Source organism: Bos grunniens, chromosome 14 (genome assembly GCF_055505025.1).
Source record: "Bos grunniens cultivar Pamir isolate PY7600 chromosome 14, Bosgru_T2T1.0, whole genome shotgun sequence".
Lineage (NCBI taxonomy): Eukaryota > Metazoa > Chordata > Mammalia > Artiodactyla > Bovidae > Bos > Bos grunniens.
In genome coordinates, this window is record NC_141178.1 from 65,841,152 (window position 1) to 65,867,303 (window position 26,152).

Sequence of the window (26,152 nt, forward strand, 5' to 3'; positions counted from 1 at the left end):
CATCAATCAATCAATACATATGCCTAGTTTTATGTGTTTTTGCTTGTGTGTGTATGCGTGTGCGCTCAGTTGTGTCATCTCTCTGTGGCCCCATGGACTGTAGGCCGCTAGGCTCCTCTGCCCGGGGAATTTTCCAGGCAAGAATACTGGAGTAGGCTGCCATTTCCTACTCTAGGGGATCTTCCCAACCCAGGGATTGACCTCGCTCCTCTTCTGTCTCTTGCATTGGCAAGCGGATCCTTTACCACTTGTGCCACCTGAGAAACCTGTTTGTGCTTAAAGACACCTTATTTAATATATATTGATATATATTGGTTATTCATTAATGTTAAAGACACCTTATTTAATATATATATATATATATATATAGGTTATTAAAGTTCAACAGCATATTCCTTGTGTCTGGATGAGGCTTATCTAACACACATTTTTCTCCACAAGGCATGTCACAACTTTTCTTGCATTCGGTAATGCTGGAAAACACTTTGGCAATACACTTGGGGGTCATTTTAAACAGTGAAGTTACCAAACAAGAAACACAAAATATTTTAAAAGTGGCACTAAACAGATTACAAAAAGGATGGTTCTTTACAGTCTGACAGCTAAAATAAGAGGCAAAGCAGTCCCTTTTTTGACCTCAGCTCAGAACATACACATGGGACAAATCAAATTTTTTGCTACTATGTACAAGCACATGAATGAGCACAAAATTGCCATGAATAGATTCGGGGGTTACGATTACATTTTAATGAGTAGTCAAATTTGCACATACAGAATCTGTGAATGAAAAGTGGCTGTATTTACGAATTGTGTATCTGATAAGAGTATAACATCCAGAATATATAAAAAGCTCCTAAAATTCAACAACAGGCAGCCCAATTAAAAACTTAGCCAAGGACTCAAATAGACATTTTTCCAAAGAAGATATACAAATGATCAATGACCACATAAAAGATGCTCAGTATCATTAGTCATTAGAGAGATGCATATCAAAACCACAGTGAGGTATCACTTCACACCTACTGAGATGGTGCTAACGATAAACACTGAAAATAAAAGGTGTTGGTGAGGATACTGAGAAATCAGAGCCCTGTACACTGCTGCTGGGATGTAAAATGGCCACAAACAACTGTACAAAATACTCTGATGGCTTCTCAAAAGGTTAAACATGAATTATTATATGATTCAGCAATTCCACTCCTAGATAAGTACCCAAAAGAACTAAAAAGAGGGACTTGTCTTCTGAGTTGTACGCTGATTTCACTGCAGCAATTTTCTAGCCAAAAATGGAAACAACCCAAGTTGAATACATACACACACACACACACACACACTTGCGTGCATATTCAGCCATTAAAAAGGAACAAAATTCCAATATATGCTACAATACAAATGAACTTAGAAAACATTATGCTAAATGAAATAATTCAGACACAAAAGGACAAGGATTGTATGACTTCACTTATTTGAAATATCAAGAATAGGCAAATTCATAAATAATCTAGAAAGTAGATTAAAGGTTATCAGGGGTTATGGGAAGAGGGGCAATGGAAAGTTATTGCTTAACAGTTACAGAGTTCTGTTTGGGATGATGAAAAGTTCTGGAAATAGTAGCAATGGTTGTCCAACATTGTGTAGATAATTGATGCCACTGAACTGTACACTTAAAAATGGATATAATGGCAAATTTTACTATATTTTACCACATTAAAAAATGAAAAAAATCACTGAAAACTACTAATCACTGCTAATTTTTTATTTTGTATTCAAGGACACAGTCAACCAGGAGAGAAAAGTTCTTTGCTCTGTCAAATAAATATATTTAAAAGCTAGCAAACATCAGAGCAAAGTGCCAAGTCTATAAAAGAGACGGGGAAAATTACTAATAGTTATTTACAGCTATACAAAAGTAACATATTGCAAGGGAGACATAATATAAATATATTCAGAGGTTTCATTTCCAATACTTGACATTTCAAATTTTGAAAACATTAAAATTATTGTCAAACAAAACTCAGACCACATTGGCAATGGTTTAAAAAAGGGAGCAATTTAATCTTTATAATACAGAGTGCTTTAAGAAGTTTTTAAACGTGTAAAAGAAAGAACAGTTTAGTGCATTAAATTGTTACAGTCTTTACATTGCTTCTCTTTAAAAAGTTAACAGTAGTATGAAAAAGCCACCCACAAAGCCAGCTGTCTGAGTGAAGAAATCAGCTAAATTGCAGCATTTTGGAATTACTAATAAAGCTATAGTTAAAAATGAAAAGTTTATAAAAATGAAAGCAGCATGCATAGTCAAGGCTTTTTCATAACATTTTCATTAGCTGACAAAACATTAAGGTAAAAACAAGAGCTTAATATTTATTATTTATTAAATTAGATAAAATAAACTGGCCAAGCCCACTACATCTGGTCATTCAGAAAAACATCTTAAAATCCAAAGCTAATGAAACTGAACATTTCTTCTATGAAGAAAGCACATTTTGAAAAATGGTCCTATAGTCACAAAGAAAAGGATCCTTCTCAACATGAATGAACAGCACCGGTCTTTACAAAGTTTATGAGTTAGGAGGAACTTTCAGTCTCCTGAAATGGCAAGAGTTAACAGTTAACACTCCCATAATTCATAAGTGAAGAGCTAAGTTTTAACTCATTCTGATCAGTTCAGAATTCTTTTTCTTTATTCACTGAAACTGTTACACAAAGTAGAATTTCACCGAAAGATAATTTTTGAAAGCTCTGATCTGACACCTGTACAAACATTTCTGATTTCTCTATGGTTGTAAGAAAAGAGTAAGTTAATATTTACTACATGATTCCTTTTCACATTTTTGGTACAACGTTTATTTCAGAGTTTAACCCTCTTGAAATTCCTATGCCAGTTTCTTTCCCTTCTTCAGTACTGATTATGTTCAGTTTAAAAAAAAAAGCTAATTCAGTTTCTAATGAAAAACAGTAATGGAGTATTACAAGTAGTAATAGTGGTATCCATGAATGTGTTCAATGAAAGGTCCAATCATTAAGCGCCAATGATACCACAAAACCTCTTTGCTCCAACATGTGTCAATAGATTTTTACATACATTGAAATTATATAAACCCATGCACAACTCTTAATCTTAGTGCAGGGCCTGATAAATGAGACATAGAAATAAATCAGATTTTTCTTTTTCCTGCTCCTAACAATTTTTACTCTGTAAAATGTTTGGTCACTGAAAGCTATAGGCTTAATCACATATCAAAGAATACAGGCAATAAGGCCCATCTTACGAGACATACAGTATTAAGCTGAAAAAAATATGAGGACAAGCTCTAGTGGTCATTAAACTCCCTCAGAAAGTCTAAGAATCAGAATGTCTCCATCATATCAGAATAAAAATGTACTGTATTAAAATCTGAATTTTTACAAGTTGTTTTTTTAATTAGTGTTCTATGTACATTGTAGGACTTCTGCCATTTGCAGTAGTTTAACTTTGGCACAACACTGAATTCCATTTCTTTTGGGTATTGGATCCTATTTTTTGAGATTGTATATGCCCCCAAACGTTTTCAATGTCATCAAAGATTGGGCCATTCACAGTAAATCAGACATCTGGAGTTGAAGAATTGATTCTCCTCCAACGTATTAGGCAGCTATAAAAGAAAAACATAATAAAAAACTAAACTTTTTAAGATAACCATATTTTAACATTTTCCACTTTTAGGAACAAAAATGATATAAATTAGCCATTAAAATGCATCCTCTGTATTCGCTTAGTAATCCTGAGATCACTTGCCACATGAATCTTAACATATAATGCAGTAGATTTTCTGTGCAACTCCAGTGTATATGTTTTGCATATACCAGATTTGCTTATAGACATTTTTCACCTACATGTAATAATTTATAAAAAAGATATTCATAGGATTATAATATATGTGATATAAAATATAGTAAATCTTATTTACTATAAGGTTAGTAAAATAAGTACTATATTTATAATAAACAGACTATGAAATCTAAAGACTCTTATATCCTTTTTTATTTATATACAGGGCTAACTTGTGAAAAAAGAGGTATATATTTACCACTTTTTCCTGTAACTATTTTGGAAAGGTTTTGGTTACCTTTATTTGTAAATAAACCATACTTAAATGAAGAAGTATTTAAATGAAATTTATGGTGTATCATTTCATAAGATGAAAAATTATTTTGTTAAGCCAATGATAACTTGCTGATTAATGGGTTTTATAGTTTTAGACTTCTGCATATTTTAAAAGCAGGGCATCCCAATGTATGTACCACAAAAGTCAGGTAAATGTACATTATGCAACTTTTTTGAAAACCATGGCTTTGTGTGAATCTTCTGATCATAGTGTTCATTAACATATACATATATAGCTTAAGAACCATCCACAAACTTAAAAGTAAGGTCAAACTACGCTATAGAAAAAAGTTCACATTATTTTTAGAATAAGATTCTAATTCCTTCCAAAATCACCGCAGAGGTTACTACAACACAACAACAACAATTCACTGCAGCAACAAATCTGTTGATGTAATCTTGGCTGAGTGCACATTCTTATGTTTAGCAATAAAAAAAGCCTGTTAAAAATATTTTCTGCATCTGTGTTAGAAGCAAGCCTGTCCTGAAGGTTTCTGACGTAAGGAAATGGAGGTCGGTGTTTCAGGATATAGCCATACAAGACTGCTTAACTTCTTGTGACTCATGAGGATACATTTATGCTCTAAAACCTGGAATGAGATTCATTCTAAAATATGTACATTTTTCTGTCTGAAAAAAAAAACTATTAATGAAAGAAAATCTGGAAAAAGACTGCTAAGCAATAAGAATAGTGCCTAGTACTTATTAAGCTCTCTATAAATAACTGTTAAAATAAATAAAACCATGAAGGAAGGTGTGCGGAAATTAAGGAAATTCTGTGCAGAATAGAGCATAAAAGTAGAGGATGGGGTAGAGATGCAAAAAGCTATGGAAATAAGTAAATATGTTCATATGAGGAGGGTCTTTTTTCCCTCCCCTGCTATTTGAAAATACTGCAATGATTTTTGTCAACAAGATGCTTTTGGACTACTGATGGACAGACCAAAACACTTCATGACAACTGCACTATTTTTTAAGAAGTATAGACTTATCCTAGAACACGCCAAACCAGAGAGCAGAAAAGAAACAAACTATGCTACTGAATTCTGAAAGTATTCAGAATTGGAATTCTAATTCCAAATCAGGTATCGGATTTGCAACTACAGTGAAATTTTAATTAATCCAATCTGTAATAGAATTAAGATTCAAGGAACGTGCCAAACCTTTCAAATATAAAGCACATTTTCTTGCACTTTTATGCCTACAGAGAGATATTTTTAACTTACTGATGTGTTTTTGCTGGTGGCAAGTTTGTTTTATATTAAGTAACGAAAAGACATTTTAGGCAACTGAGTTAATATCAAATCTGTTATTTACCACTGATCTCTACAACAGAAATAATTTATATCACGGTTTTCAAAGACAGATGCCACCTAAGTGAATATGAAATTATATATTGCTTAAAACAGATCTTTGGCTTTTAATAGAAAAATATTGAGTAATTTTAACGCATAAAGCATTTTAAACTCTAGTTAAAAATCTGATAGTTTGGGGGCAATAAAACATTAAAAAAGATACCCATTTTCACCTAGTTCCCTAAAACTAAGCAATTCTCACCCCTGTGGTAAGTCCTTCCTTCAGTATACTTTCCCCCCTCTTTTTAGTTTTCATTTTTTAATTCTTTTCTTAAATAAGCAAAAAGTGAAGCTTTAGTGAAGGAGGCTTGCAAGAAAAATATACATTTTAGTTATCTTTAGTATGTGTTAATCTCCAACCCGCCACCAGTCTTTCTTCTTGGAGAATGGGTAACTTTCCCTTAAAACAAAGCAAAAAAATACATTTCACATAAAAAATAAATAATTCAGAGAACATTAAACTCTATATAAAAATCAACATAAAATCAGGATACACATGATAATCATGTATCTCTTGGGCTACACTCATGGCACCTAGCCCTCTTATTGGGCATCAGAGAAAATATTTTAGAAAAAACACTGTCAAAGGTGAAGATGACAGATATAAGGTGGCTGTTCTAAACGTATGTGGTCGGTGAATATACATTCAGATTAAAAACTTACATTTCAGTCATCTGATTTAGAAAGCTTCCGCTTCACATGTCGTGGGGGTTCCCAAGTGTCACTGTCATCTGTTTCTTCTTCCTCCTCTTCCTGATCATCAATAACTTCATCTTCCTCCTCGTTTTCCTCAAATAATTCTATACCTAACTCCGATCTTCTCTGTCTTTCGGCAAACCATTCTCTGACCTGCTCATAACCCATATGTGATCTGTTAACAAGTTCATCGAGGTCTTGCTCATTAAGAAATTTGTGCTTCAGGTAATAATCCTTAAGTATTGCAGTTCCAGTTTTAAATTTGATGAGGGACGGCCCCCTGTCCCAGTTGTTCATTCTCTTGCCTCCTCTGGGCCGCCCACGAGGTCTTCCTCTCCCCCTGCCTTTTGGTCTCCCTCTCCCCCTTTTCCTAAGAGAAGACAGACCATTCATGCTACTTGAATTGGCGCTTTGATAGTAGTAGTACCATTTTAAGTTTCCATTTTTCCAAGCATAACGGGTGTCCCCAAACCAACTAACTATGTCTGTTCTAGCAAGCCCGCTTTCTTCAGCCAACTTGTCATACTCTTCTGGTGACGGCCACTGTGTTCGGACAAATGCACTTTTAAGCATGTGCAGCTGCTCGGGTGTTTTTTTACATATCTTGCCAGTACTCCCTGACTTAGGTGCACTAGTTTCATCTCCAGGAGAAGTTTCTCCAGCTTCTTCTTTGGAACTACCTGCATTGCTTTCCTCTACTTCCACTTTCTCTTCCTTTAAAGCTTTTGATTTCTTCTTCTCTGTAAACCAAGCATCAATTTCCCTTCTGGTGAGTTTGGTTTGCGCTCTTAACCTATTTAGTTCTTCTTCTGTAAGTACAGAGCTGTTGAGAAAACTTGCCTGCAGGGCACGAAGCTGCTCTGCTGTCTTCTCTTTAAACTTCTGGGGAGTAAAGTCGGGAAAAGGATTCCAGGACTGTTTCTGCTGTGAAGTCACAACAGCTGGGGATTCTGTGGTTTCATCGCTTGAGTCTATGATGATAGTGGCAGAGGAGTCATTGTTGAGATGTAAGCACTGATTACTCTTTGAATTTCTCTGGTTGTACCTTGTGTCACTAAACCATTTTTTAATCTCTCCTTTGGTCAGTCCTGTGATTTTCATCAGTCTGATAATTTCAGCATCATGGGGAAACTGATTCTTCAGGTAGCTGACTTTTAATTCTGCCAGCTGCTCTTTAGTCTTTTTAGCCCGAATGCCAAACGAATCAGGGTTTGCCAACGTGGCTTCGTGTTTGACCAGCTGAGCGGATGGGACTGCTGCTGTTGCTGGCTTGGTTTCTGTGGTCGGCTGAGTAGTGGGGACCTGACTTTTCTGTACATTCGTTTGATTTGGAACCCCTGCCACTGTCAAGGCTATAGGTGCCGTTACTGGCAAGGTGTTCGTGCCACCTACTTGTGTGAGGACCAGACCCGGCTGGCCAACTATTTGGCATGTCTGTAAGATGGATGGTAAACCATTACTCCCCGCGGAGATGTGGGTGGGAATGACAGTTATGGTCTGAGGTACAGTGTGTACTGTTCCGTTGAACTGTTTCCTTCTTGCCTCCTCTACTTCCTCAGGAGTCCAGCTAACACCGTGTTTTAGACGTTGGGCTGAAAACCATATCTTGATCTGTTCCTCTGTATATTTTGCTTGAGCAGAAAGAACAGTTATCTCTGACATTGTTGGATAAGGGAATTTGTTGTAGGTGTTAAGCAAAAGGGGGTTGTTATCCAATGCAGCATTGTAGGTAGGAATGCTATTAACAGGGATTAGGACTTTGGGAATCAAACTGGAATTCTGCTGAGCTGATACTGCTGTGATCACCTGTGCTAACCCAGGAAGAACTGCTGCCGGGGCCACAACCGTGCTGGCAGCATGTGGGTGGATTCTGTTTACAACAGAAGTACTTGCATTCGATTCAGAAGCCGAAGAGCTTGGATTTTCCACAGTTTCTTCACGGTCTGGTTTGATTTCATTCTCTTTCTCTTCTGGAATGTCCTCAGCTGAATTACGATGAACTGTAATCCGTTTGTTCTCCACTTTATTTTTCATCATTTTCATGATAGGAGTTTTACTGATAGATATTCCTGAAGAAGAAACTTCTGTAGATTCAGCTTGCTCTGAATTCTCCTCCTTAACAAAACTACCATCAAAAGTCAGATCATTTATTGTTTGTTCAAAGATTGTCTGGTTATTTCGTTTTACCATAGTCAACTTAAAATTCTCTTCTCCTGGGTGATATTTCAGATTATGCTCAGAAAGTGCATCATACCTTTTGGTAAGAAAATTGCATTCAACACAAACATAGGATGAATTTAGCACTACATTGGGATGTTCTGAATCCACATGAAAAGTAAACATATTTAGATCTGGAGTTTGGAAAGTACAGTATTTACATTCATAACCACCTTCAACTTTTTTATTTTGCTGATTGTCAGAATCCACGGACTCATGAACTTCTTCATCACTTGAGACACTCTCTGTTCTGGTGTTTTCTATGGGTGTAAGTACAGGCGGACCTTCGTCCAAATCTGATACCAACTCGAGGTCTGGATCCTGTTCACTGGCAAGGACCATGCAGGGTGTTGTAGACTTTCGCCTGCTTGCCATTCTGATGTTACGGGGGGAAAATCTCAGTGGTGATTAAAAAGCATTGGGGCTTAAAACTGTTCAGTATCCTTCATTTGAAAACAATGGCTTTTGGTTCTTCAAGTCTGTCTTTGTGCTCAGCAAGTCTCATTAGCAGCTTTTTCATGGTGCAATCAAGTAAAGAGCTTATGGTTGGCAAATAAAATACTGCAGAACTGCTGAAATTTTTGAAGCACAACTCCAATCACCTATATTAAGATAAATTAAAAAATGTTTTAAAATGAGTGGTTATGATCTTTTCAACAAATTACAGCTCTATTTCACTTACGTGAAGTTGGATAGCTCAGCTGTAAAGATGCAGAATAAAACTAGAACCAGAAAAAAATTTCTCTGAGGATCAAAACAGATGTCTCCAAGCCAGCTCACTGATGGTCAGGTACTATACCTGATGGGTCAGCCTGCAGGCTTGTGTGTATTTGGATTTTTCAGCCAGCCGGCTATATATCAGAAGGGAAGAGGAAGAAAGTGTCTCCTTTGGCAGGCACTCTTAATGTGAAATGATAATCTGTTAACAGGGGAGGAACTTTAAAATTATAAAAAGTAGCCACAGATACTCAAAACTATGACCACTAAGTGTATAAGAAATTCAATCCATCAGTTATGCCCTGTTCTTCCTCCTGGTCTGTCTTACCATTCTAAAAGCATGCCCAAGTATGGCAAAAGCAGCAAAGGTAGAATATTAATGACCAAGGTTTCAGAAATATTATCTTCATCATTCTCCACAATGCTATCAGAATTTGTAAAACATGTCTAATCATATCAGTTTCCTGACTCAAAGCTTCTAATGGGTCCCTAATGCTGAAAGAATGAAGTTCAAACTTCTAAGGCCCCATGTAGCTCCCTCCACGTCCTGACTGCAACCTGAATTTTCTACCATCTCTCTCCTGACTCCTATTTCCTTATGTCTTAGGCACAGAGCACAAATGATCGCTGTTCCAGGGACTCCCACGCAGGCCAATCCTTGTGTATGGACGCTTCTTTGTGCACACACTGGGTGTGATGATCTCTCAGATCTGTCCTAGAGATCACCCTTAGCTTGGGCCAACCTCCTTTCCGGTTTATTTTCTAGTCCATCACTTACTATATTGTACCAGAGGAATGTTGCATTTCTGTTGTGAAACCTCCAGTCTCTTTATTTTTTTTCTTCTTTTTTAAAGGAATAGCTTTACTGAGACATAACAAAGCTCTTGAAACTCTGGATGGAGTCAGTTTCCTTTTATACCTTCAATCTAGCTCTCTCAGCTGAGTTGTCTTGACTGACTTCTCATTTATTTCTGTATCTTTGGTATACAGAAGCCTGAAAAGGGGTTTCCCTGGTGGTTCAGTGGTAAAGAACCTGCCTACCAATGCAGGGGACACAGGTTCAATCCCTGGTCCTGGAAGATCCCACATACCACAGGACAACTAAGCCTGAGAACCACAACTACTGAGCCTGTGCTCTAGAGCCCGGGACCCACAGCTACTGAAGCCCTTGCGCCTAGAGCCCATGCTCCACAGCAGGAGAAGCTACTGCAATGAAAAGCCCATACACTGCAACTGGAGAAAGCCTGCATGCAGCAACAAAGACCCAGTGCAGCCATAAATAAATAAAAAATCTTTGACTTGAAAAAAAAAAGAAAAGAAGCCTGGAAGTAAGGACTCACTAAAAGTTGATTAACCTGAAATAGGGTTCCCTAGTGGTCTAGTGGTTAGGATTCAGTACTTTCACTGTCATGGCTTAGGTTCAACCCCTGGGTGGGGAACTAAGATCCTGCAAGCCGAGTGGCGTGTCCCCCTCCCCACTCCCCCAAAAATGCTACCTCCAACCTGAACCAGAATGAACAGAAAGAGTCCTATAAAACTCAAAATGCCCTAAAGGCATCACTATAGTGAACAAAGCTAAAATTCACAAGGAAAACCTTGAATCATCAAGAAAAAGTGAAATATTTTCATATGAATACATTTTAATACTTTTGTACCCAAAATAGTTAAAATTTTGATGCTAAATCGGTTAAAATTGGTGTGCTTCTAAAGTCTAAAACAAATGAAAATGACTACAATAAATGGTATCAGTTATTTTCTACCACAAAGGAACCACAAAGGAACTATTTTCATTTACTAACATAGTCCTTGTCCTAGCTGAACTGAGGAGAAAAAGTTTATGTCAATGATTATAAAGCAAAACTAGGTCTCCATGACTCAGTAAAAGGAGAAACATTTTAAGGAAACAGAGCTGTCCAAAGAGAGAATATCCTGTACCTTTGAAGGTGCTAAGATCCTTCTTACTAGGATTATTCAAATCATACTACATTTCCATTTGATGTATCCAAGCAACAGACGAAAAGTTGGACTGTCTCTTGTTCTCTGATTTCCCATATTACAAAATAAAGAGCATCAGTTTAGTAATAATAGTAATATCAACAGTCCAAAACCCACTCTCAAAACTGTCATTGTTGGCAGGAGTGGGATGGATGGGGAGACTGGGATTGACACATATACACTATTGACATTATGTATAAAATATGTAGCTAATGAGAGGGTACTATACAGCACAGGGAACTCCACTCAATACTCTGTGGTGACCTAAATGGGAAAGAAATCCAAAACAGAGGGATACACGTATATGTATGGCTGATACACTTTGCTGTATAGTAGAAACTAACACAACAGTGTGAAGAAACTATTGTTGTTTAGTTGCTAAGTGGTATCCGACTCTCCTACAACCCTGTGGACTGTAGCCCACCAGGCTCCTCTGTCCATGGCATTTCCCAGGCAAGAATATTGCAGTGGATTGCCATATCCTCCTCCAGGGGATCTTCCCAACCCAGGGATTGAACTCCTGTCTCCTGCACTGCAAGTGGATTCTTCACCACTGAGCCACCAGAGAAGCCTTATACTCCAAAAAAGAATTAATTTTTAAAAGTGTCATTTTTTCTATAAAAAAATCTTTGATTTCTAAGGGAACATAAATCCATCACTGAGATTTAAAATGATTTCTTAACTAAGTGCTATAAACTAAGATAATTCTATCTTTCCTATTCAATTTAATAGGGAACACTACTATTTTTGATCATTTTTTTTCTCATTAGAAACAAGGATTTCCTCAAATAGCCTTAAGTAAGTGGAAGAGTAACAAATGAGCACCACCCACATTTCTGACAGTGAAGGAGAACTACTGAAAGGCAGGGGAGTAAGCTATTCTCCTAGAACCTTAGATGATATTTAGATGGGGTATATTAAGAGCTGAAAGTCTTAATAGAGGAGTTTTTCTTGAGACTGTATTTCTTGAAGTGGTGGTTTTCAAACTTTTTGTTATAAGAAAGCCCTTTCTTCAGACAAAATTCTATGAGGAGCCCAAGTATAAAACTGATTAAAGAATATAGCTATCTGATTGGAGAAGTGGAGAAGCTTAACTAACTCCTGATCCCATCCCATGGACCCCTGCTTTCACCTCTGATGGGTTCTGAGATGTGTTTGAAGACTTTGACTTAAAAACATAAGTAGTTTCATCATAAATCCTCAGCTTGGCAGTGCTAAGCCATGAAATGTGATACCTAAAGTGAATTTAATGTGTCCTTTTAGGCTGTTTCACTGTAAAAGACAGGCGTGGAGCACCCTGGGATAGAATAGAGTAGCCCCTACTAATAAGAGATACAGAAGAGAAACTGGAGGAGCTAAGATACTTTTATTATTCTGGTTCTGTAGCTCTTGGGTTAAACTTACTTTTCATCCTATCTAGTATAAATATAGGAATATGCTACCAAGTTGTTACTTTTATTTCTTTTCCTTATAGCTCACTAGCTCAGAATGGTCAGTTTGTAAGAACTGAAACAGATATACAATTTTCAGAGTATTTTTGCTAAAGTCATGAAAATAATAAAATATGCATATATTATAACCTAATGATATATACATACAGCTGTGCTTTTTCCCTTTGAAAGCATTGGTTTTTGAGGAATTTGAAATTTTAAAATTATAAATTAAATTAATTTAAATTAAAAATTTTACATTAAATGTATAATTTTAAAACTATAAATAAGTTACTTAAAAGAAAGGCTTTTAAAAAATCCTCAGTAATGCAAAAGACTAAAAATCCGATTATCTTGGGTATCCTAAGTTGTCTCAACCTGGGTTACTTCTATATGCAACTACATAGACCTGGGAAATACTCTTTCCTCTTTACTCCTAAAACTGCCCATCTTTTGCTAACAAAACCATAATCAGTACATTATTTAACATATTTCTAAAGGGAGATTGAGAACTTCCAAAAGTGCCTCAAGATTTGGTTCAATGGCTCAATTCTATTATTATGTATACAACCTAAAAATAAAGCACAAATAAAGGCAGCCTCGTGGTCCTTATTTTATAGTCATAATTTGAGGGGAAGCAGGGACCTCATTACAGTCTTCCCATTCTTCATGGAAGAAGAAACCCACCCAAGGGAATAAATTCACAGAGGCTTTGTGGTAAAGGCTAAAACCACAGGTTTTAGAGTCTCCTCTGTACTCAGTAGTTAGGTGACTGGAAAAGTTGCCCAGTATCAACCTCAGCTTTCTCATCTATAAAACCAAGATTCTTCAGTTCAACAAATCCACTGACCAACTATGTATTGAAGGTCAACTATGTGTCAGGCACTGTGTTGGGCACTCGGATTACAAGAGTCAACAGGACAGATAGTCTCTGGTCTGCCAGGTTCTAGCTGTTAACAAGGAAAACAGGCTTAAGCAATTAGAATGACTATGATCAATGCAATGAGAAGAGGTTCTGAGAACTATATAAGCACATTACAGGAGACTTCTAGAAAAGAAGCAGAGAAGGCTGCCCTGGAGAAAATAAACAGAGGTATCCCACCTCAGATACTGATCAAATAATGCTTCCCACACACTAGTATACAGTAGGTGCCTAATTAATGCTATGTTCCAGTCCCTGAAAATTATTTGGGGAATGAATAAATACCTTTTATATACTATTATTCTCTTTCTTTCTGTCTCTCATGCAGCTTAATCAGATGACAAGGCACACGAATTGAATATAAAAGCAAAAGGGGTAAAAATACAGAGTAAGAATTGCCATGATGCGGTTTCAATACATCTCATTACGGTGTAATGGGGCTGAGACAGGAAAACTGCCATATAGAAATCACTATTAGCTGATAGGCATCTCATCCTCTCTTTGAAGGTCAACTCAAAACAGCTTAAAATCAATTTGGGAAACCTTGCACTATTTACCTGTAAAAGAGGGTTAGAGTCCAGTTGCACAACTGAAGAGCCAGGTGGCTCTGCAGTTAAAACATAATTAAAGTGAAATCTGCCCATAAAAGAAAAAAACTATGCACTATATGCATATAGCACTGTAAATATAATTATGTTTTAACACCATTTTCAGTTAACCTTTCAGTAGAGAAAGATGTTAAAAAATAATCAATCAATTATACTGCCATTAAAAATGATATTCAAAAAAGTAAAGCATATGGCAAAGTATCCATTTACTGTTAAATTTTTAATAATCAGAACAAACTCTGCATACTGACCATAAAATAACTATGGGAGAATATGTATGCATGGTGGACAAAGGCTAGATGAAAACACTAAAAAATGAAAATTTCACATGAGATTATGGATGAAATTTTCATGGTGTGTGTGGTAGTTACGTTTTCTTTAATAGTGGTATGACATTGCTTGATTACAAAATACAACAAGCAGGGACTTCCCTGGTGCTCCAGGGGCTAAGACTCCATGTTCCCAACACAGGGGGCCCAGGTTCCATCCCTGGTCAGGGAAATAGATCCCGCACGCCACAACTAAAGATCCTGCTAGACTGGGAGCAGCCAAATAAATGAGTAAATATTCTAAAAACAAAACAAAACAATAGTTTCAAGGCCTTAAAATTGCAAATAGGCTAAACTATTTTTGTGGTCATTTGTCTCAAGCTGGAAACAAAATTTACTTAAAGCCAAAACACGTGCTACCTAAACATTTTTTCAGAAGGAGGAGGAATCTCTGAGTATGTATATCATTCAGATGTATTCCAGACATTTTGGAGGGCTGCTGTCCCACGGTAGAGAACTCAGACTGGTTCTAAGAGTCCGCAAGAGCACCCCTAGTCTCCAGAGAATAGATTTAGGCCAAGCCAATTTCCATGGTTCTGTGTACTGGCTCTTCTCCTGAAGGTCAGATGCTCCTTAATCAATTCATGATTCTTAATTCATGAATTACATCAAATTTTCCCTGCAGAAAAGCATTTAATGGAAACAAAATTTATTTCATCACAGTATAAAACTTTGGGGCAGTTCTAAAAGTAGTTCTTCTTACGTGATCGGTAAGAACGTCTCTTTAGCTCTTCACTATATCCCCAGGGCCAAACACAGTGCCTATTAATATTTGTTGGGGGAAAAAAGCTTTAAAATATATCTATATTTTGTATTATAGCATACATTTTCCTTCATTAAGCACTCATTTACTGAGGAGCTACACAAAACAACTGAGCTCGTTTTCACTGGTAAAATCCTTACAAACAAAATTACTTTAGTCATTAAAATATTAAAACATGCTCAAAAACATTCTCATATAAAACACTGTTTATTAAAATATAGCAATGGATGTTTAATGAATATTTACCAATTTATCTGTACTTCTATTGTAACAAATCAGTTTTATGTATGAATAGTGTACATCTAAATTTGTAGACTATCTAGAAACAAAACAAGGGTGATAAATTCATTTCAAATAATTAGTTCTGTGGTGGAATTCAGGAGAAAATGGCATACTTCTTATAAAGATAGACAAGTGCAAATCTGAACTTAGAACCATTACTTCTCTATAAGAGAAAACTACATTATAATGATGTTCTATATTTTAAAAGAGACTTAAAAATAGGTTCTCAATGTAATACACTCTAAAAAGTTAATGGATTGTTTCGAACTGTATGTTTAGCACAAAAAAAAAGTCATAAAACATTTTATAATTATACAGGGCCATAGCTACACTGAATTTCTAGGCCTCTATATTTTGGCTGTCTTGTACTTTAAATTAAATGATTAACAGTTTATTGGCCTAGTTAGCCACAAAAGCATGTTATTTTGGTAAGATTTTATGTTTAGAAAAACAGACTTTGTTTTTTATGCCAATTCTGGGTCAAATAAGAATATTTAGAAGATTTTAGAAGATAATTATAATTTTTAAGTATCATGTTAGTTTTGACCTACTACCAACTAAATAAACCGTTTTTAAGGCTGCTAAAATATACAACCTGAGAATCCTTTGAAATCTGTGTTCATACATACACTGAGAACTCTCAGGACTCTGTATTCAATTTAGTTTCACTTCTCCCTCTGTGAGTCAGAGTTCTGTTTAGCCAGCTGAAAATACTTACTTTTACGTGTTTGTATTCAAACTAAAAGTTACAAATCTACCAAAATCACAGAATGCCTGAAATAATAGTAGGAACAAAGAATAATGAATCCAAATGAAAACAAGGATATCTACCACTTTACTTTTAAAAGGTATCCAAGAGGATACTTTTCTTAATTACAATTTGTTTTTGGTCTTTACATAGTAGAGGCATTTTTCAAAGCGTTAATGTTAAAATATTTAGAAACAATAGTCAAGTTCTCAAAAAAAATTAAGTGAGAAATCTGACAACCCAAATTCGTACCCACAAGAGTTTGTAAAAATTACTGTAAGCTGGAATCATTACCTGAGAGACAAGTTTCAATAAAATTGCCAAAATAGTCTCAAGATAATACAAATTCAAGTATCGAGGTGAATACAGACAGGAGTAAATGTGATCCAAGTAACAACATCTAAGAAACTGTGGCCAAAGATAATCTAATTTCAGAAGATCCCTTTGCTAATGCTAATTGAAGCTTAGAGGCTTAGAAACTCTATCCTCTCTACCTGTTTGTTCTACCTGAGAAAGCTGACTTTAATGCTGCTAAAGATTAAAAGCCTCTAAGTTGGACAGATTTCTCCAGGCAAGCTCTGACCCCAGATTTGAGGAGTAAAATGTTTTTTTGAAAGATCTTTAGGCCACTGACATCCTGGTGGTGTACCTTCTGCTGGCATGTAGGTAAGTATGTAACATAATTTGACGGTGAAACACAAACCTGTCGTATAATGAAATATCTTATCTTTATTATTAAAGTTTGTGGATATGATCCAAAAGTTATTTTAGGCTGAAAGTAATTTCCCCCTACATTTCTCAAGGTAGTGTATTAAATCTTTCACAGAAGTCTAACACAAGAATGCTATTCTTGATTCCAAGTGACTTTATCACTGAAAGGCTGAAAAGTCATTCATCTGTCCATTATCTTTCCCATTTGTAAAATAAAGTAACTGCTACCTATTTTACTCAGGATACAATAATTCAATTTGAAGGATAATAGTAATTCATACTGGCAATATCAACTCGTAAAAAAACACAAAAATGAAAGTGAACCACCACATTAATAGTTATGGAATCTTTCCTAGTACTTTCTGGAATCATCTGCAATAACAACTGGACTAAAGTATAAGTATTTCAATAGCACAGTATGAAATCTAATGCTTCTCAAAAAGCCAATTTATATCAAGTAAGTAAAATGTAAAAGTAATTATGTACAAATATACTTAAATAGTGGTATGCTTAACCTAAATCAAAGTATTTATTAATATCTTAAATTTCATCATTGTAATTAACTATTATTAGAGATCTGTATACTGAAAATGTGTTTTCAGGAACTGTTCTTGAAGTCCTGAAGCATTTTCCTGGATATGGAAAAAGAACAGTAAAATTTCTAGATAAATTTCCCCATACAAAAGGTCTCTACCCTCCTGACCTTCATTTGTCTGGTTTACCACTGTAATTACCACAGGTCCAGTGCCTGATACACAATGGATTTCAGCAAATGTTAATTGAAAAATCACTTCTAAATATACCACAAAGATTTATTAAGAAGTGTGATGCTGTTTCCTTTCAAATTAAATCAGCCAATACTCCTACATTTTTAAAGTTTGAAAGTACATTTCTTAAAAAAGAGTTAAGAATATATCTGCTGCTTTTTAAAAGAAATCTTTTAAGACTTTAGCCAAATATAGTATCACTATATTAACTGAGCACATTCTGTCTCCAAGTTTTACCACAACAGAAGGATGCAACACATACCTGCCACAGTCTCCTCCCCATTCTGTTCTTTGACACGGAAGGGTGTCCCTTCAGATTAGGAGGTGTTTAGCTCAGGCCATCATTACTAACAGGTCCAAAGTACCTATCTGCCATCACCTACAAAAAAAGTAATATCGCTTTACTATTCTAGATATGATTCAGTCTTACTAGGAAACTTTAAGCCTATGCCTTGGTTTTTTAAAAGTAAATATAATTTTAAAAAATTAATTTCCTCATAGAAATTTTAAAAGAATCATCAAAGTGCCAAACTCAGTAAAATATGCGAAACTGAAAACTTAAAAATATATTTCAGTTCAGTCCAGTTGAGTCGCTCTGTCTGACTCTTTGCGACCCCATGAATTGCAGCACGCCAGGCCTCCCTGTCCATTACCAACTACCGGAGTTCACTCAAACTCACGTCCATCGAGTCGGTGATGCCATCCAGCCATCTCATCCTCTGTCGTCCCCTTCTCCTCCTGCCCCCAATCCCTCCTAGCATCAGAGTCTTTTCCAATGAGTCAACTATTCGCATGAGGTGGCCAAAGTACTGGAGTTTCAGCTTTAGCATCATTCCTTCCAAAGAACACCCAGGACTGATCTCCTTTAGAATGGACTGGTTTATAAAATAACCAAGTCACAATTTCAATATAGATTTTCAAAATGTGAAAAAAAATTTCAAAATGTGACTATATGCAGGATATAATATGAAAGCTGAGATGAAGAAATTGAGAATTGTAAAAAATTAGTACCACACAAGTTATGAAAGACAACTTAGTTAAACTAAGAGGTAGGAGAAGTTGTGTGTTTATATGTTTATGTATAAGCCTCACTAGGCTTACATTTGTATCCTAATTTACTACGTATTAAGTGGAATGGATCATTAATGCTGGGAACAAGCCAATACTACTTAAATAAACTAGTGGTACCCTACTCCTAAACATATGGTATATCCGATACAATGACTGGTGTTTGTTTTTGCAAGAAAGTTACTGCTAAATGATTTTTCAATCAGCACATTGTGAAACATTAGATGGTACAAACTAAAAATCATTCTTTGAAAATTCAGATTTGTGTCTAAAAATGCTGTGGTATATTACTCAGAGTAGGTAAACCAATCAGGAGAATTAAATAAAAACTATCACTGTTTGTCATATTAAACAACAGTAAATCATGCTTTTGAAGAGTTGAAAGATTTTTGTTATTGTTCTTCAAGCCCCAAAGTTCTGTAAACCACAGTGAATGAATATTAGGTAGGATGATTTCCCTCAGTACCTTTTCTTTTTGATTCCTGCTTTTTGATTCACAACTTTATGAAGAGCCCTTTTAAGATAAGAAATTATGTAAACACACCAGTCCTTAAGTTGAAGCTTAGACTGAACAGTTACACTGTTTTCATGAAAAGCAAAAGAGCATTTTCTTGGTGGGCCCAGTGGAGCAATCCTGTTCTGTTGGTAGCCTAGGATCTACAATTTCATTTCCTGGTGTCTCCTTGTTCGGACACTCCTTAGCCAGCCATCTACAGGATGTGAACTAGAAGAAAGGATAGGAAACAGCTGCCAAAAGTAGGGAGGTTATTGTCCAAAATGAATTATTAATAATATTATAGGAAATTGATAACTTATTTGAATCCATTCTTAAATCACACAGTCATTGCAAGATGTTTTACTGAACGAGAGTCTATTGAGAAGAGCTGCCAAGACATGCACACTGCAAGCAGAGAATCAAACAAGTTCCTCAGTATTTCTGGATGAAAAGCATACTTACCTGATGTTATTTCAGCTTCTGATACTGGGATTACTTTAGGACACCTCTCTAATTCAAAGTATCTTTTTAAAATTTGGGATTAAACTTCAAAAATTGAAGAAGTCATCTTGACCATATACATTATGTAATAAAACAGATTGGTTATTTTGGCAGGAGAGGATGGACAGGACATAAAGATGAAGGATTTGGGGTTTGGAATCTGAGTGCATGGGTTCAAATCCCAGTTCTGTCACTTACCAGCTGTGTGATCTTGGATAAGCCACTTAGCCTCTCTGTGGCATAGCCCCCTTATCTGTAAAATGGGACTAATGATATTATCTACTTAATAGGGGTGCTGTAGGCATTGAAAGGAATAATACATGTAAAGTGCTTAGAAAATTTGCTGGCACATGGTATACCTACAAATTAGACTTTTTCTGACTCTTATTTAGGGTAATAACTTTTAAGTTATACAACAAAAAAAGTCTTTGTTTAAATTTTGCTAAATTTTAAGATTGGCATAGTGTTCTGGGTCAGTTATACTTCAAAAAACAAACAAACCCACAGGAAAAAAGATCAGATTTGTGGTTGTTGAGGCAGGGTAGGGAACTCAGGGAGGGGAATTGGATGAAGGTGGTCAAAATCTACAATCTTGCAGTTTTAAAATGTGCCATGTACTCAGTCATGTCTTACTCTTTTCTACTCCACGGACTGTAGCCTGTCAGGCTCCTCTGTCCATGAATTCTCCAGCAAAGAATACTGGAGTGGGTTGCCATTTCCTTCTCCAGGGGATCTTCCTGACTCAGGGATCGAACCCCTGTCTTCTGTGCTCCTGCCTTACAGGCGTATTCTTTACCTGCTGAGCCATTAAGTAAGTACTAAGGATATACTGTACAACATGATAGATATAATTAACACTGTTGTATGTATATGAAAGTTGTCAAAAGACTGAATCCTAAGAGTTCTCATCACACATACACATAATTTGCTAAATGCTGAAACAGTATAAACTCTTTCAAAGTCCACAAAACAATTTTATTTTCCATTTCATAGCTTTGGGCATATTAAGCAGTGTTAGAATAAGCTGGCTTTAACAGGTAGACATTGATCAATCATAATTTATGCCTCCAACCCCAACATACACATATTTTCTCTGATCTAAGCCTTAAGATGAATCATTAATATATGACACATTTAAGGGGTGTTTCACAGAACGAACAGCTTTTGATATAATCTTATCATAGTAATAAAGAGAAACTGTTCTTTTTTCACCAACCCCCCGCCAAGTATAGTACAAGTACAGCCAATTTTTAACAAACTTTTTTTTTTTTTTACAACATTTGAAGGTAAAGGGAATAAACTTAGTAAAGGAGAAAAACATAATTATTAGTGAAGTGCTTAGAAATATCAGAATACTCCTATGTCCTTTCATTCTTCACAACAAAAAAAAAGACCTTTAGGAAGAGGAAAAAGGGAGCCAGAAATACTAAGAGAAATATTAAATCACTAAAATTTAATGACAAAGTTATTTTATTTTAAATGATAAATATGTATATGATATGTCTACTTTAATGTTTTAATTTTTTAGATAAGCTTTGATAATATGATTTTTAAATCTAAATTTCAAAGCTGAAAACAAAAATCCTGCATAAAAAATGATTTATTCAATTTTGATTCCCTTGAATAAATGTCATTCTTAATTTGCTCACACATACTTCTTTTTCCAAAGTATATCACTTATTTGTTTAGACCAAACATACATAAGACCATGTTTATAACTTTTAAATACATTACAGGATACTGATTATATAAACTGCAAAGATCAAGTACCCTTTAAGACCAAAACCTGGCAACCTCATAAAAACTTACCTAAGTATTTGCTTTAAAAATAAATTAACTGTATAAAATACAAATCTACAAAACATAAATGCAAATGTGTATATCCTGATTGGTAATCTAAATCAGCAGCTTCAGTCATACAAATCTTGTTACTTACCACTATGACTATATTTGAGCAACAGGATACAATAATATTAAGGATTAAAGGCTAGTACCATAGTTTTTTCCCTTCAAATAAATGTAATTCAAGTTACTTTTGAAATTACACAGAATGATTTAAGAGATTTTAAGTCAGAAAAAATTTAAACATACAAATGAATGTGCCATACTGACTATTACTACAAACAGTGCAATAGATATTTCTGGACATCTCCCTGAATTCATTGAATACGATTAGATTAAAAACTAGCTTAGGCACTGAAATTTCTACACTGTTAATATTCAAATAAGAAGTCTTTTGAATCCAAATCCACAATGCTGTAATGTACATAAAAAGGTTATTTCCTAAGCTACACTTGGAATCATTTTAGTAATTTTAGGAGTACTTCCGTTTAAGTATAAAGCAATAACTGAAAGCAAACTAGGTCCCAAATATCACATTTTTGTGCCAATTTAACATTACAAGAAAGAAAATGTATAGTATGTCATAATATCACCTTTCTCAATGTAAAATATAATAGGGAAAAAAACCTTCAAAGTGAGCCACCTCACCTACTAACAAAAGAATTGTAAACCCCCCAAAAAACAATAACAACAAAACAACATAAAGACTTGTAAAACTTAATTCACATTTATTGAAAAAAAGAACTTAGAAGTATCATTAAAGGTGAAATAGTTGGACATCATTCATGAACTGTCCTCCAGTCCAGTGAAATAATCAACTCACTTGATTGGAGTGACGTCTACTAAGGAGAGCTCACCAGCACAGGAACATTTATGTTTTCAGCCTTACCATATTTTGAAACCATCTGGCAGCAGTGCCTTTCTGGTTCACCCAGTCTAATCTGTTCAGAACTGAATATAAAACTAGACCTACGTGCACCTTGGGGAAACCAAAGAACAGCACACATGAATAATAATGTTCTAAATGTGCAGCTCTAAACTAGTTTATACTTGAAAGGTGTTTTTAAAAACATTTCTATTGAAGATGTTAAAGCTCTTTTAAAAATGCTAGAATGGTTCAAGAAATCTTTATGAATCATTGCTGTCATCAGTTACCCAAGTCTTAAATTTTTTTTTAATTTTAATCCTGATCACTAAAGAAACCATCTGAAGAGATTCCTCTACAAAGAGAGTTACTGATAAATGAAACACTATCAATTCTATAATGAAAGGACCCAAGGTTTTTTACAACTTACTTTGCACAAAATCAGTCTGCTTAGCCCTAAAATGCTTAGAGGAAGGGGGGAAAAACTAAGAGAAAAAAATACTCATGAAAGCCCTTTTTTCTTTTACATCCTGTTACAGCAGCACTACATTACTGTTTCTGGCAGCACTTATTTCTTTTGCTTAAAATCAAGAGTCAGAACTGCTACTCAAGACATTTTTTTTTTAAATCTAAGAATGTGCTAGGGTCAATATCCCTGTTAAAACCAAATTCCGTCACCCTCACCAACTGGCATAAAAACAAACGACTTTTTCAGGATAATTTTTCAGAAGCAAGGATAGTTCACACAGCACCATATAATATAAGTTAAAGCTTTCAGACAAAGACTGAGAAACAGTGACCAATACTAACGAATCTTAAGGTGCGTGCCTGTAGGTCAGGCACACACAAACACTCCAACCCAACAAATAGTCACTGTTCCTGGGATAAAGCTGCTTCTCCCTCCCTCACTGGGAACCACTCTATTTCTCAATTCTGTGATTTTCCCTTTTCAGATAAACTCTCACTCTCCAAAAGAACTGCTTCTTCAAGTTACGTGGAATCCCAACTTAAACACGTTACATACAAATTCTCTATCAGTAGTGTTCCAGACATGTTTTCTCCCAGCAAAGATGAGCCCCTTTTCTTGTTTTTCTTTACAGCTGGGGTGAGATGACAGAAAAGCGCTGTGGCATTCCCGCTCTGCCCAATCTCTTCCCCACATCCCTCCTATCCCGAATCTCTCACTGAAGCCCTGCCAGAGAGTTTGATCCTTCCCTAACCTAAGCTAAGGATATGCAACGGAGCCCTTTTCTTCTCGGGGTTCTGCTTTTCCCTTACTGTTACCCACAGAGAGGCGGGGAGGGATGTATTGGAACAAAGAATTTTAAGTCCCTTTCTCTAGAACTTTGGTGTAAATACACAGGGAAAGGGCATCCCCCAGGGCTCTTCTTTCCTGCCGTTTGACCCCCTTCCTCTCAGAGCTTCTTCCTAGACTCTCATTCCCCGCAAAGGTCAGGAGCTTGTTCCCTTCAGGCCCTAAGGCTCGCAGTAGTCCCTGGTCAGCTTCCCAGTCTCCCTCCTGAAAGGGACGGATAACATTTCCATTCTCTTTCATCAACTTCTCAAGTCCCAGGGCTTCTTCAAAACATAATAGAGCTAAGGACTCAACTCTGAGTCTTGCCCTGAAATGGGTGCCCAGCCTTCCCTGAAGTGGGGTACAGCCTCTCCCCAAAGGGTTTTTGGGGGCTCCAACCCCAATGCCAGTGCGCTCAGCTCCAGCAAGAGAATCTCTCCTCTCAGGGAGACTGAGTCCCCACGAAGCCACATGCCCCAGCAGGTCAGGACTCCCGATCTCCCTCCCCTAGGATCCTCAACACTGCTGGGGTAGTCCATCCCTGCGGCGCCTGCCCCCCTTCTAAGGAGACCCGGTTCTCACTCCCATCAACAATCCCAAGTTGCTCAGTCCTCTCGTAGGGAGGCGGGCTGAGATTTTCCCTTACAAAGCCCACCCCCAGCTCCTTCCACAGCCGCAGAGACCCCAAGAGCGCAGAGGAAGCTCGGGGTCTGTCCCCCGACGGCGCTCCCGGCCCAGGCAGGCCCGGTCCTTGCCCCTCGGACGCCCCGCGCCGGTCCGTCCTGCCACCAGTCGCGATGAGCGCGCTCAGCCCCCTGGGGGCTCTGCCCCGGGGCCGCCCTCCTCCGTCCTGCCCGCGTGCCGCTCGCCTTCCCGGCCCGCCTCGCCGGCCGCGAGCTCTGCTCTGTTGGTTCCCACCCGTAGCCCCGGACTCCCTGGGCCGCTCTTCGCGGAGCCCGCTCGGGCCGCTACCTGCAGGGGCCGCCGCGCCTCTCAGAGCCCCGCCGCCGCCATCTTGCATTTCAAACCGGCTGCACTTTTCAGGGAGTCAACTCTGACCTGTGAACCCTATACCCGGAACCGCTCGGTGGGCCGGCTCACGGCTTCGGCAGCGCGGCGGACCCGGCGGAGCGCAGAGTCGGGGGTGGGGGTGCGAGGCGAGGCGCGCGCCCCAGCAGCCGACCGGAGGCGGGAGGGGGGAGGGGAAGAGCCGGCCGAGGCGGGGCCCTCCCGCGCGCGCGCCTTCCGCGCGCCCCCACCCCGCTCCGCGCCTGGCTCTCTACCCTGGGACCCTGCTGCTCCCCTGGGGTTCGACCCAGGTCTCTGCCCCCGGGATTGGCGCACGGCGGGAGGTAGGGAGCCGCCCCGCCCCTCTGTCAACAGAAGCCCCGCCCCCGTCTACGGAAGCTCCACCCTCTGTCAACAGAAGCCCCGCCTTCTCCAGGTCTTGAAGCGGCCCCGCTCCCTTGCCGGTGATAGCTCCGCCTACTATTGGCAGAAGCCTGGTCTTCATTCAGGTCAATCCAGAAGGCGCCTCGCCTTCTGCCAGTTGTGGCCCCGCCTCTGGGCGCTCCGCCTTCCTAGTGTCACCGCTGGATCGCGAGAAACGCCCCTTGTCATCTTGAGCTCCATTTGGTGGCAATATTACCCCAAGCCCCACCCCATTCGGCGGGAGCCCCACCCACTGTCAATAGAAGCCCCGCCTTCCTGAGACCCTTCTTGATTTCTAGCCCGAAGCCCCACCTCCTGTCAATTGCCGCCCCGCCTCCACTTGCCTCCTATTCGGCCAAAAGCCGCCCCTCCACCGTCGGACACCGAAAGTTCGGTTCAACCTCACTTGGAACCGCCATTCAAGACCAAGCCACCCTCTGCTCTCGAAAGCCCTCCTTTGCCTTCTCACGAGTCACTCTTCTGAAGGGCTTTCTTTTCAAGCTGTGGTCGTCAAATCCCGACAGCTTCAATGGGAACCAGCCCCGCAGCGAGGGACCCAGGCTTTGGGGAAAATGGCCCCTCCACACCTCCCTCCTTCCCTCCGCCCCCCACATCATTTTTAAAATGGAGAAAAGTACAGACCAAAGCAAAGAGAAACGGCTCACCCTCAAGCTAGTCGGCTCAGATTCACAGACCAGGACGTGTGAGAACTCTCTGGTGGCTTAGTGTTCATTCCCCGCCGCCACCCCAGTCCTAGACCCTCTGTGCTTTGACAGCAGCGCTCCGCTGAGCCACATTAATCCCAAAACATGCAGCTGCTTAAAGCGAAAGCTTGATGGTTGAAATCAATGTACACCCGCTTCCTTTTACTTATATGGTTCGTCTTAGAACCCCAGAACTTGTGGAAGCAGAAGCAAGCAAAGCTTAATCTTGTAAAAGTAGGCATTCAATCAGCCATAGTCCACACC

The 26,152-nt window shown here is 38.0% G+C and overlaps 1 protein-coding gene across 5 annotated transcripts; it reads right to left on the bottom strand.

Moving 5' to 3' along the window:
• Window positions 1-1,741: 1,741 nt before the first annotated feature.
• Window positions 1,742-26,152, bottom strand: ZHX1 (zinc fingers and homeoboxes 1). Of its 5 annotated transcripts, none has more exons than XM_086337085.1 (4): window positions 25,850-26,152; window positions 17,950-18,066; window positions 6,166-9,017; window positions 1,742-3,635 (listed from the first exon to the last, which is right to left on the bottom strand). In XM_086337085.1, exon 3 carries the CDS (start codon window positions 8,788-8,790, stop codon window positions 6,169-6,171), a length of 2,622 nt encoding a protein of 873 aa, XP_086193211.1. In that variant the 5' UTR covers window positions 8,791-9,017; window positions 17,950-18,066; window positions 25,850-26,152; the 3' UTR covers window positions 1,742-3,635; window positions 6,166-6,168. The 5 variants fall into 5 exon arrangements, with proteins under 5 accessions (XP_086193211.1, XP_086193215.1, XP_086193210.1 ...); XM_086337089.1 differs by lacking the exon at window positions 25,850-26,152 and adding an exon at window positions 24,813-25,093; XM_086337084.1 differs by lacking the exon at window positions 25,850-26,152 and adding an exon at window positions 24,726-24,794.